Raw genomic sequence first — 14,190 nt, 5'->3', positions numbered from 1 at the left:
CATGAAAAACCATTATTTTCTAGAAAAATCATTTATTGATTTCTGAGGGGGGACCACCACTGAGGCTGACCTGATACGGAGCTGGTGAGATCCTCAACTTTCAGGTTGTTATTGTTCCCTTTAAACTAGGGTATCAGTGAGTAGGCGTGGAGAAAATCATGCCAAAAGAGACAATTGAAAGGTCCAGATGAAAAGTTCTGACAGCTCCAGAGATTTTTGGCTTCTTCTGTGCTTGATTATAGTCTCTATGTAGCCAATAATAACTTAACTTCACTGGTTTGAACACATTATCAGGGAACAGAAAAGCATCACCATAGGGAGCCTACCATCAGCCTGAAAAATCAGTACAAATAGCGTTGAAAAGACTGTTGGTGGGACTCACTCTCTTCCTGATAGCAGAGTTAGGAGGAATCTCCTATCTGACCTTTTCAAACAAATCAAACATCTCTTTGCAGAAACTTCCTCTGTGGTCTCTAATCATAGATTTGTCGGTAATTGTCACAAAGATCTGAAAATTCACTAATATCTGAGCAAGAGGTTATATGAATTGTGCATTTTGGAACTCTGCTCTTGTTGGTGTTTTTTGGAACCAAAACATAGGAAAAGGTACCTGTTGATCAAAGAAGTTCAATGTTAGCTGTGTACATCTGACAGCTAGGAAGAGTTACCACGAATTGACCAAGACTGCGGACCTTCCCTTACGTAGCAGCAGATGGAAAGTAGTACATTACGAAGGTCCAGCACTGGTGGCATGAAAAACAACTGACAACAGCCCTGGAGGCCCTTGCTGTAAAAAAGCTGCTGCAGCTGTTCAAAGACACAAAGCCGTGTTTACGCACAAAATCTGCAGGGGCACGTCAGGCACCCTTTACGAGCGTCACAAGCTAGGATCCTCCTGAAAACAAGACTGGAAAAGTGCAAGAGAACCTGCCTGCAGGTTAAGACCCTGGATGAATAGTTGAAATTATGGCTGCCTGGATATCCCATCAAATCTGGTTCTCAGGCAAGATAATACGGATGTCAAAAGCAGTGCGATGCATCCTTATAGCCTGTCCTAAGTGGTTTTGGAATCCATAGATACATACGTAGCATAGCAAAAATTTTTTAAAAAAGGACAAATTATAATCACAGGTGACAAAATTATCTGACAGTTCACAAGGAAGTTAAATGGTAAATCTGTCCCACTCATAAGCAAAGATGTGGAAGTTCTGCCAGATAAGATTAAGAGTCAAGTTACTTTACAGTGTCCATACAGACCTACACTTTCATATCTACTATCAACAACAAAACAAGTATGTGGGTTTCTCTAGTCCATCTGTATTATTTATAAAACTTGAACAGGTATCAGGTGATAAAATAGGGTAAGTAAACTCAAAAGAGCCAAATTATACCAATTACATTATACCCCCATAATACAACATAACTGAAATTTATAATAAATGGATGATGAAATATTCCACACATATAAAAAGTAAATAACATATTTCTAAGAACATCTGAGTTAAAAAGGAAACTATCAGTTAAGTTACAAAATACATTTTAATGAAAATGGGACAGTACACATTAAGATTTGAGACACTAAAAAAGAAATACATGAAAAACATGGGCTGAAAAATACTTTTCATGAATAAAAAGGGTTGAAAACAAAGAACTCAGGCATTCAGTTTAAGAAGTTAAAAAGAGAAAGAGCATTTCAATAAATAAAGAAATAAAAAAAATAATGGCAGAAATCACTGAGATGAAGAAAAAAATGACAAGTTTCCCAAAAGCAAAAATAACAAGTTTCCATATGGAAAGATTAATAAAAGGGATTTGTGACAAGTTAGACGAAAGAAAAAAGAAAGAAGGTGGAGATAAGTACAGCATTGAAAAGGGAAAAACTGAACAAACAAAACATCTAAATATTAATAAGCTTGCAAACAAATGAATACTAATTTGAAAACCTAGATGAAAAGATACATATTTAGAAAAATACTAAATGTCAAAAGGTGGCAGCAAAAAAATTAGAAAACTTAAACAAAACAACACATTCATCTCCTAACAGCTCATTTCTAGACTATTTCATAATTGAGTTTTACTAAACTTGCAAGATATGATTAATCAATATCTTCTGCAAGATATTCCAGAAAAAAAAAAAGCAAACATGTTTTAGCTTTCTGAGCCTGGTCTAATATTGATCCTAAAATAAGATATGAAAAATTTTAAAAAGTTATTTTACTTATTAATGAAAAAAAAATCCCAACATGCAAGTAAGGTTTATTTCAGGAGTAAAAATATAATTCACATCAGAATGCACCCAAATGAATTTCTCAAAATTACAGATTATGTGAGAAAAATCACATAATTATCTCAGCAGATAAAAAATCAAACCACTGATAAAGTTCAACACATTTTATGAGAAAGTAACTCATACTCTATCAAGAATAGAAAGGAATTTTCTTTGTTTAAAAGGTTAAAGATGAAAAAATACTTCATGCACAAGCATTAGACACATTCCATTTATTAGTAGAAACTTGGCAGGTATGCTTCTATCGCTGCTTTAAGGTAAACATGGCCTGGAGAATAAGGAAAGAAGAAAAAAAAAAGAAAGAAAAAGACTAGGAAAGAAATAAATGAAACTATCAATATTTGCAGGCAATGATCACTGACATACAGATGCTAACAGAGTCAACGGAAAAACTATTAGAGACAACAAAAGCTTTCAGCAATATTGTCAATTACAGTAAACACAAAAAAACAATGGAATTTCTCTACACTAGTTATTATTAATCAGAAAATAAAATAAAATACAACAAAATACAATACAATACAACACAATACAATACAATACAATAATACCTTCACAATAACAACAACAAAAAAAAAAACCCTGTGAACTATCTAGGAATTTTTTTTTTTGAGAAAAATTTAAACCTTGAAGAGAAGCTGAGTAAAAAGAGGGCATTATATACATGTTCTTAGACAACTGCTAAAGCAACTTCAAGAAATGAGAACCAAGTGTGTTGTGGAAGAAATAGCCTACCAAATGTCCCAGCAGAGCGTGATAGCACGGTAACTTTTTAAAACAAGAGGCATGTTAGGGCTACAAGAACAAATGAGTAGACAGCACAGAATAGAGAAATCGGAGAAAACTGTGTGTGTTGTGTGTAATGTATGTCACCATAGTAACTATAAAGATAAAAACAAGTTTAATAAATGGGCGAGTGAAAACTGACCCCTGAATATTTAAAAAAAATGAAATTCCTAATTCCATATACAAATCTGAACACCAGATAGATGAAAGGCAAAAATATTAAAAGCAAAACTATAATGTTAACTGAATAAAATGTAGGATAATATCTTTCACGATGGGTGGGGTAGGTTAGTATTTCTTAAGGAACGACTAAAGCCGAACTCACGAAAAATTTGAAAACATCCAAATTTGCAAATTTCTGTTTAATGCAAGACTCCACAAAGTTATAGACAGATGACAGAGGTGAGAAATTATTTACCGTGTCTAACCCTGAAGTAATCTAATATTTAGAAGAGACAAAGAAACCTTACAAAACAGCAAGAAAAATGCAGGAATTCTGGTAGGAAAGTGGATAAATGATATGATTGGGGAATTCCTGGAAGAACAAACATCGAAAGCAAACAGGCGTAGGGAGAATTTTTCAAATTAATTGGGAATAGAAAAACACATGGTAAAACACAACTTCATATCGATTTACACGCATCAGATTCAGAGAAGTCAGTAAATAATGGAAAGTGTCCATGGGAATGCAAGAGTACAGAACCCTCACACACCCAGTAGATGTGAAGAATGGAGAGGCATTCTGGAAAGTCACAGGTAGTACATATTTAAGTATTCATATATCCTTAACACAATGATCTCATTCTTTTTATGTGTCTCAGAAAGTTTCTCATGTTGGGTCATAAAAACACAGTACAAAAATCTTAATCATGGTATTGTTTGGGATAATGAGAAGTTCTAGCAACCTAGTTTCTGTTACTAGGAGAATGGAAAAGTAAAATATAATGGGTGGAAACTATAGGGTATCACGTAACAGAAGCAAGTGGCAAAATGGACACATAGAAATGCAAATGGATCTTAAAAGCCACAACGCAGCATGAATAAAAATAAGAAACACAGTAAGTTAGAATAGAATAGTACTTAAGTGAATTAACAATGTAGTACATGTTCAAGAAATCAACAGTATACATTTGTAAGAATCCCACAGTTTCCCATCAAACTTATTATAATTATAATGATTATCTTTAGAGGAGGGGAGATAAATGGGGTTAAGGATGGGAATAAAACAGATTGATCAAATATTGCAGAAAAGGATGATGATAGCAGCCATCAAGTAATACAATGACCTCAATCTGCACCTGAGTCTTATTATACCTGAAAGAGAAAGAGGAAGGAGGGAGGCAAGAAAATCCACTTCCCTCAAAAAGAAGTCAACGGAATGATGATGTGTGAAATTCTAGCAAGTCAACTGCTATTAACAATTATATGCCTATTACAATTTACCCGGGCTCTGATTTCTCTTCAGCCTGGCTGTCTATGGCTTGGTATATGATACCACTTAACATAACTAATGGGCACAATTATGTTCCTCTAGTAAAGGACACAGAGTGGAAAAGAGTATTGGTATGATCATTAATATATATCCGTCCCAAAGAATACAAAAAAGCTGAAGGAGACTATGGTTATTTTTCTAAGCTTATGAGACCAGTTCTAGGTGTGCCCTATTAGTTAACTACCAATCATGTTTAGCTAAGGTTTACCTATATACCTATAGCATCTAGACATGATATCCAGCATTATTTACTCTTTTTTTATTTAAAATAAAAAAAAATATAGTTTCAAGTACTGAAGAACTCAATTAACAATGACTGAAATCTTGCGGATGCAAACTGTGGCCTATGGGCCAAATCTGGTCTACCGTGTATTTTTGTAAGTAAAGTCTTATCAGAACACAGCCACAGCCATTTGTTTATATATTGTCTCTGGCAGTTGGATATACTCTAAGTGCAGAGTTGAAGAATGGCAACAGAGATCTTAGAATCTGTAAAGTTTAAAATTTTTACCATCTGGCCCTTACAAATAAATGTTTGCTAGACACTGATTTGAACAAACAGTTCAAACTTTTCACATAAGAACTCTGAAGTAGGCAGTTATTGGTGTTGGTCCAGTGGTTTGATATTAGAAGAAGCATCTCAGGGCCAAATATTTGTCCTACCCTTCTCTGTTCTCTTATGCTCATTTCCTCATGGGTGCAAAATGGTGGCTGCATTTCCAGCCATCATGTTTTCAATTTAGGAGAAAGGAATAAGGGACATTGCTGGCCATAGCAGAAAATAAAATCTCTTCTGTACCTTTTAGCAGGCTTAAGTTTATATTTCATTAGCCAGAAAGGGACCTTTCTAACCACAGGAAGTATGAAAAAGTGACCATCCAGTTTTCTCCATCTCTATGGTGGAGATGGGAAAGGAAGAAGTGAGTTACAAATGGGTGTTGAATTAGTTAAATCCCACGCGTGAAATGTCAAAGTTTCATCATGTTTCATTTCAAATACAATGTCTTTAATGTTTATACCTCCTACACATTATGAGGGAACAGTAGCTCTCTCACTTTGCCAACCAAAAAATTCTTTCCCAAATTAAAAATACAATGAAAATTTACATGATACACTGAAGTTAGATCACAACCCAGCTACTCCAGGTGTACCTGACCTATCACTGGAACTTGTTAAAAGCAGTGTTTTCTCCAGCTGGTCACAGAGGAGAAGTCTGAGAGTTAAAGCTTCAAAGAATTCGTTGTGCCACTGCTGTGTTGGGGAGGGAAAGAACCACATGTCAAGGATTTCAGGTAGTCTCTAGCACTGAGAGTGGTTCCTTCTTGACCAGCCAACAGGGTAACGGGGGCATCAGTCATGCAGCTGAAGGAAACTAAAATCACCAACCATATTAGGCACTTGGAAGCAGACTTTTCTCTATAACCACAAGACAACTCGGTCCAACTGACTTCAGTGCCCATGAAACCCTCAACAGAAACACCAGCCATGCTACACCTGTGCCCTACAGAACTGGGGGCTCATAAATAGGTGTTTTGTCAACCCCTGAATTTGTGGTAACTTGTTACGCAACAATAGAAAATGAAAACTGTGCTGTAATTATTGTTAGTGATTGTACTGCAACCTTTGGGGATAATGATGAGTCCAACTATATTGGTTTTTGCAAAATGGAACTGGAATAAAAGATATAAAGGTTGACTTTTTCGACCACTATCAGAGTTGGCTGTACCAGCTGTAAGCCTAGGAGAATATCATGGCCGCCCCGAGCTTAGGGGGACAGCTTCCCCTACCCCCAGACAAACCTTTTACAAAAAGATAGAAAGAATCTGGAAATTTCCAGGTATGGCAAATCATGTTAAAATGTAATCTAGTACACTGGACATGTAAATCTGATTAACTTGATTAAAACAGATTCTGGAAAATGAGAAGTAGGAGAAAATAGATGCATTTGTAAGCAAACATCATCTCTCTCATTCTCTCTGAGAACAAAAACAAATAAACAAAAAAACAACAAAACAAGGAAGCAAAAAATAGAATTTCCCTGGACACTGGTTAGCAAGAATTCAACCATTTCTTCAGGAGGTCAAGTTATGTGTGACAATGATTGTGAGTAGAGCAAATGCAACTGTTCTCATCAAGACAAGCAATTTCACCAAATTTCAAAACCCACCGTTCCCTAAATGAAGAACCTGTTCTGTAATCAATAAAATCAGTTTAGTGACTGCTACTGATTTGTAATCTTGGGTTGTTAGTGGAATCTTCAAATTCTGACTTTGTTTTTTGTACAAGTGTTACATGGAAAAAGGCTTTAATATTTCTAAATATTATGTGCATTAAACTAAATACAAAACATCATTGCTACTTATAAAAGTTTCTAGGTAGACATTTATAGTGAGGTACAATATATTAATTCAAGAATGAATCCTCACTGAAATATTTTTCAACTTGTAAGCTATAAATGAATATGCATTCATTACTTGTGGTATAATATGTGATTTTCCATGAATGGCAGAAAAACAATTTGCCTTCAGTGACCATTACGCATTAAGCGTGTCTCCTGTTACATCTGTCAGATATTGCACAATTAACCAGACTCTGGGTAAAAAAAGAGATGTTTCAAAACCAAAAATGCATTGATGATATTCCGAAATAATAAAGAGAATTGGATCTAATCCATTAAATAAATGTAAAAATGCTTCAGAAATGATGGAGATAATGTCATCACAGAGTTGTGCTATTGAATATTCTTCCTCAAATTACTATCTGATTTACCACATAAAATGACTGGTTTGAAGTTACAAGTTACGTTATCAGGCAAATTAGTCTCAAAATTTTTCTAAAGTTGGTATGAATTATTTCCCTGGTTTCAAAGATACAAAATCTGAGGCAGAAATGACTGGCACAATCATAGTTATTTTACAAGTTACATACTGTCTTACATGAAATTATCATCTCACTTTGTGAGCTATGGTATGACTTGCATTTTACACATAGTAGAGTGAGGGAAAGATATTATTTAAGTCATCTTATGTGTTTTGTTTTTTTTTTTAGATGTAGTACCATTGTGGATGACTGCCTCACACACAAATGGATAGTTTTAAAAAGTCAAAGAAAGACAGTAATTTTGCTAACATAAATCATATTTCTGTATACTCTAAGTCAAGTCCAGATCAGTCTTATGGATATTTTCTGAGTCTGATTCCTTCTCAGTGAACCGATATCTGTTGTGGAGTAACGAGTTATAAACAAAAACCCTGATTACTGAGTGATCGAGTTTCCATGGCATCCTTCAACTGCCCAAAGTGATACTTATTGGAGATATCTTAGATGTTGTAAAATTTTAATTGAACTTGATTCAATATAACAAAGATTAAGTTTAACTCTGAGAGTTCCCTATTAGTATTCTGAGATCACAACTTTGCTGATGCCCTCCACGTGAAGCTCTTACCACCTGGTCTCTCTTGCTAATTTTAGAGCTGTCCATTCACGACCCACCCATCTCTGTCAGAGACATAAATTACACAGGGGGTGCATCATGTCTTGGGCATTTCCACCCTTCTTTTCCTCCTACATAAAATGCAACGTTTCATCCACTTCTTTAAGTCATCTTTCAGTGACTAACATGTGATCAGACAATATGAATAAACCAATAAATAAATGATCAGGGGTTCATGTGTGACTGTGTCAAGAATCAATGTGTATGTTAATAGCTTAGTCAAAAAAATTGAGACTTCTTCAAGATAAGAGATTACAGATGGATGAATGAATGAATGGATGAATGAACAACTGGGTAAGATGCCCTAACGCGATCAAATGATTACCACTGTGGGAACTTCCAACAGACTTTTCAAGAGACACCAAGCCTTTAACACACTTCACGTCACACCAAGTACTGTGCTCATCCAAGTATAGCTACTGGAATCAAAATGAAAATGTTCCACATAACACACTATGCACACGTGCTGTTGACACATTTACCTGTAGTTTGGCTCCTCTGTTTAAGGGTACACTGTATCTCCAGGTAGGATGCCTTCAACTTTTCCCCAAGTTTCTCAGATGTTTGCTTTACATAAAGATAAATAATGACAACTCCAACCAAGAGTAAAGCAGATAGAACAAAATGATGTTTCCAATGTCAGGTTGTAGGGGATTCAGAAATAAGATTCGTCCCAATACAGGCATTGATTTTCTGGAATCACGTAGTCCTCATCACTGGAAATTCACATAGTTCTATCTTCATTCATTCTTGTCAGGGATTTTATTTATACTTTCCTCCCTACAGACAGCACTCATATTTATTTTATTAAAATTTCTATGAACTGTTTCTTTTTCATCTGCTTAGAAAATTAAGGAAAATTTATTAGCTGATTCTATGTAAATTGCTTTAGTTCAGTTTTCATTGAGGATAAATTTGTTTTGAATATCTGTTATGACAATTATATACAGCTACATTTCCAATCCTAATGCATTTTTAATAACTTCCTTCAGCAGCCAGTGATTTGAATTTCAAATTTCTTTCTACCAAGAAGTAAAAAAAAGGTATATACCATTTCATAGCAGTTTCCTATATAAATTGATTTATGCAGCAAGATCTCTCTCACAGTAAACATATCAAAAGTCTAAATGGGACCATTAATACTCATAAGCTTTATAATATGTATGTTCCAGATAGAGTATAGGACAAAGTTAAAGTTGGGGAAGAAGTAATTGTGTCCTTAGCTATTTTTCATAAAGCCCCTCACTAAGGTTGGAAATATATCACTCATTTGATTACTTTGATTTAGTGCTATTGAGCACTGTAGCAGATTTTGGGGCCTATCAAAATAACTGACCAAGCACAAGTTTAAAGTATTTAATAATTAACAAATAGAACAGTTGGGGAATCCATATTAGTCTACTTTAAACTATCTTGAAAATGAAGATTTTGTTTTACAATTCTGGAGATCTAATATTTGAATTGACCATTAATTACTCAAAGGAAAACAAAGATTTTTAAAGTGTCAGCCTTTTACATAAAGAGATCTCCCTTTATTTAACCAGACCATGAGAGGGAACTGAGAAGTTCACAGCTCTCCAAAAAAAGGATTCATAATTCTTCTCAGGGAAAAAACCATGGGAAGGGATGGTTCAGTTTTTGATTTTGCAGCAACAAAAGTATAGGTCAGGATAAAAATATCATGAATATGTATTTGTAACTGCTCATTTGCCTTGATGGCTAGTTGTTCGGGGCTTGGACAAATTAACACCGTCTAACCTCTGGGGTGGTGTTTTCAGGAACAGCAGGATGGTAGTTTTCACAGTTTTCTTGTCGGGAAAATAAACAATTCTTTCTTTAGAATTATTAAAACTTTCAGTTGGGAAGTTCCAGTTAAACAGTCTTGATAATCACTATAAAGGACTTAAATACTCTTCAGGGTTTTAACATTTCTTTTACTAGCATTTCCTCCTTCAAGTGCCACTTTACATAATTTTCTACCATTTTTTGAATTAGTCGGTTTTTTTTTTCCATCAAGTGTCAACTTTTTTGATTTGTTAACTCTTGATGAACTTAGATTTGAAATCCCTGTAAAATACCCTGAATGTCACAAGACTGGTACCCAAGTCCACGTCTTTTAGAGGAAAGAGTTTCGTTTCACACTGATCAAGCTTTCACAGACACACATTAGTACACACCCACCTTAACATCACCATCCAGTAGCTCTCCTGGGCATTTTCAATGTAGTCTGCCTGAAGTTCTAACTGTTTAAGGAAAAATATCTATCTGAATGTGCCGTAGAGACACCTAATCTAACAGGCCAAGAAGGCCTTCTCTTCACCACTGAAAACTGCTCCTGTGCACAGGGTTCCTGTCTCTGTCACAGCATGACCACTCATCTGTCGCCCAGTCTGGAAAAGACAGCAACTCGTACTCCTCTCCCGTTTCTCCTATAGCCAGTCAGTGAAGGCTTGTGATTTTTACTCAAAGTCTGCTCTTCTAGTCTTCCCCATCTTCACGAATTTCACCATCCTCTTGTCTGTTGCTCAAACCCAAACTCAGGAATCTTCACGAGTCCTAACCTTTCACGAAGACCCAACATGGAATCCCAAAGTACATCTTGTCAGTGTCCACACATCATATCCAGAATGCATCCTTCCATCTCCAGCTCCAACAGTGACACCTGTACCCGAGTCACCGTCACATCTAGCCTAGACTGAAAGGGCTAACACCAGAGCGCCTGGGTGGCTCAGTCGTTTAAGGGTCCGACTTCAGTTTGGGAGTTTGCACCCCAAATTGGGCTCTCTGCTGTAGCACACGGTCTGCTTCAGAGCCTCCCTCTCCCTCTGCCCCTTCTCCACTCTCTCTCAAAAATAAATAAACATTAAAAACTGGCTAACATTTACTAAAACTTACTATATGCCAAGTAACTAGTTGTATACTTAGCTATAAAATTGAATTTGTTGGGGCACCTGGGTGGCACAGTCGGTTAAGCGTCTGACTTCAGCCAGGTCATGATCTCACGGTCCGTGAGTTTGAGCCCCGCGTCAGGCTCTGGGCTGATGGCTCGGAGCCTGGAGCCTGTTTCTGATTCTGTGTCTCCCTCTCTCTCTGCCCCTCCCCCATTCATGCTCTGTCTCTCTCTGTCCCAAAAATAAATAAAAACGTTGAAAAAAATTAAAAAAAAATTTAATTTGTTAATAATATCTTATTATACTTAATCTCATTTTATGCCTATAGTACCACTTTTTTCCTTACAATAACCCTTCTTTGGGTTATAATTCGTTATACTATTATAATCTGAATCTAAAAGAGGAGACAAATTAAGTGCGTAAACAGTTTATGCAATTTCCCACAACTGTTGAATATGCAAGCTAGATTCTAGAGTGTACAATCTTACCCAGTGCGTAATGTGGTTAAGTGGTTTTTATTCCAGCTTGATTATTGAGATATAATTGGCATATCACATTGTATACGTTTAAGGTATACAATGTGGTCCTTTGACACATGTGTACATTGTGAAATGATTACCAAAATAAGGCTAGTCAGCATCTCCCTCCCCCCTGGTCAGAGGGTAAGATGAATAAGTTCTGGAAATTTAATGTGCAGCATGGTGATAACAGTTAACGATACTGTATTATATACTTGAAAGTTGATAAAAGAGCAGATCTTAATGTTCTCGTCTCACACACACACACACACACACACACACACAGACACGTGATTAAGATTCTTGATCTTTCTCAACAATTTATTTTCCAGGGTGATCTTTCTCCTTCTTGAGGATTCTGCCTGAGTCTTAAGTGCATGGACTCTGGGTTCTCTGGCTGAAGAGCATCCCGCATTGACCAGTGGGCAGGGGTTCTGACCAGGAATCCAGAGTATAGAGTATGCTCAGCCTTTCAAAATTTTACTCAAAAACTAAAGGTCACAGACTCACATTTCACAACTTTGCAGTTTTTCACAAAGTCAGGTTTAAAAATATTGCCATGATCACAATCCTAATACAAAATACCAGTGTAACTTTAGACTCCAGATAATTTTTCACGTAGAAAGAATATGCACACTATCTTTGATACTTTATCTCCAGCAGTCTTCAAAAAAGGTATGTAAAGAACACGTACACATGAGAAAACCAAACTCCCGTGAGCTAGTAAGTGGTTGGGCAGGAACGTGAGCTTGGATTCTCTGACAGTAAATCTATACTAATATTTAGAATACCTCATAGAGAGTTAAAGAAATTCAAATGTTACATTCTCTGATACAGTTTCAAATAGAGTAGAAATTGCTGCTAGTTACTTGTGTAACAGAGTTGGTTAGTCCATTAGTGTAGAATAATCCATTTTTAAAAGGACTTTATCGTTTAGAGAATTTTTAAGTTCACAGCAATATTGAACTCAAGGTACAGAGATTTCCCTATTCCCTCCCCCTTTAATAACATCCCACCCCAAAGTGGTACATTTGTTACAAGTGATGAATTTACTTCGACGCAACGTAATCACCCCAGGTCCATACTTTACAGGAAGATTCATCCTCAGCATTGTACATTGAGTTTGGACAAATTTCTGATGACATACATCCTGCATTATGGTATCATAGAGGACAGTTTCTGTGCTAGGTCTATTTATCCCCTGCCAACTCCTGGCAAGCACCCTATTTTTAATAAAAGGAGGAATTAGACCATATATCACATAAAATAAATTCCACAGAATCACTACATCATTCAGGGTAACTACCCTGTACTACCAACCATGAGAAATTAGATGTTTTATGGGGCTTATTGAAGCATTTCGGCAACAAACAAAACTGCTTCACAGTTCTGAGTTCTGACCGGGAATTCTGACCATCTAATTATCAAATACTTACCTGTGTTTTGATGTTATCACCAAACACAACGCTAGGTAGCAATTTTAGTATCATTCTAGGGTTGTTTCCTACATACTTTTAATTCTTAGTAAATGGATATTTCATTCATGGAATGTGTGGCTACATCTCTACACATCAACATATTCGATGATCCTTTCCTGTTAAAGCCATCTAACAGCAAATACTATGCACATTAGCAGAGCCATTACACTGTTAATGCCAGCCTCGAAAGTTTTATCTCCTAAATATTGCCCACAGTGTAAATCAAAGTAACAAATGCACAATTAACCTGAACAGAGGGAAAATGCCTACTCAGCACCTTGGGAAATGATGTGGTTGAATTATGAGTCATCTCATTTTGCAAAGTAGCAATAAAAATGAGTCTTTCATTTTGCAGAGGAACCACTGGCATTTACAGCAGATGATTAAAATAAAGGAGAAAAATAACTTTTGCATTTTATCTGAACAGGGACATTTTATCCTGGTTGTGCATTCTGCCTCTGCAGATTTCATCTATCAAAAGAAACGTCTCCATGAGTCGTTGCCAAGGGGTCCCAGTTATTCCCCAGCGATTCCAAACACGGTGACTTACCTTATGGAAGTTTCTGAAATACGCTGCCTTTTCATCTGGAAATTTCTCCAGCCTTCTGGGTCCTTTACTAGAAGCTTTCTTGAAAACCAACCAGCATCGTCTGAAAATCTGAAAGCAAATGAAGGAATCTTATTATCTACCTTTCCGCATGAGTTTTGTAATGTCAGGAATTTACCTATTCAGTTAACCCGTTGGAAATAATTTTTGTTAAATGTACTGATGAGAGAACATTTTTTGAGTCTAAACCAGGTTATTCATCAATATCACAGCAAACTTTTAAAAACACAATATTTAATTTAAAAATGATATTTTGTGAAAAGATTTTATGGTTTGAGGTTTTCAATGCGCTGGCTTCAATCGTTTCTAATCTAATAAAATCAAATGGTGTCAATATCGCATAAAATATTTATCTCAGCGTGCCAGTGACAAACAATTTTGTTTTCCATGAGTCACGATTCATGAGATCAATGCACTTTCCTAATGCTCTATTTTCTATCTTTCAAATATCAGCACATTTAAAACTGCTTATCTTGTAGGATTCGTTTGTTTTAAAAGCCCAAACACTCATATATTAATTTAGAAAGCAGGAAGATAGGTGTTTTTATAATGGAAGCATCTGTTTTACTCTTTTATACTAGAGAGTAACTGGTATCTGTTAAATGCTTATTATGTGTAATGCATCTAAAAATTTATAT

General features: G+C 35.9%; 1 protein-coding gene across 1 annotated transcript in view; it reads right to left on the bottom strand.

Annotated features, from left to right (window-relative positions):
* The window catches only part of DOK6 (docking protein 6), a 365,783-nt gene that overhangs the window by 237,939 nt on the left and 113,654 nt on the right, over positions 1-14,190 (bottom strand). Inside the window, exon 2 of the mRNA XM_027069157.2 lies at positions 13,496-13,603. Within this exon, the coding sequence (XP_026924958.1) occupies positions 13,496-13,603 (108 nt within the window). The remainder of the gene's footprint in view (positions 1-13,495; positions 13,604-14,190) is intronic.

This window comes from Acinonyx jubatus, chromosome D3 (assembly GCF_027475565.1).
Source record: "Acinonyx jubatus isolate Ajub_Pintada_27869175 chromosome D3, VMU_Ajub_asm_v1.0, whole genome shotgun sequence".
NCBI classification, from domain to species: Eukaryota; Metazoa; Chordata; class Mammalia; order Carnivora; family Felidae; genus Acinonyx; species Acinonyx jubatus.
The sequence above is the reverse complement of the archived record's forward strand: the minus strand, read 5'-3'. Positions and strand labels throughout refer to the sequence as shown.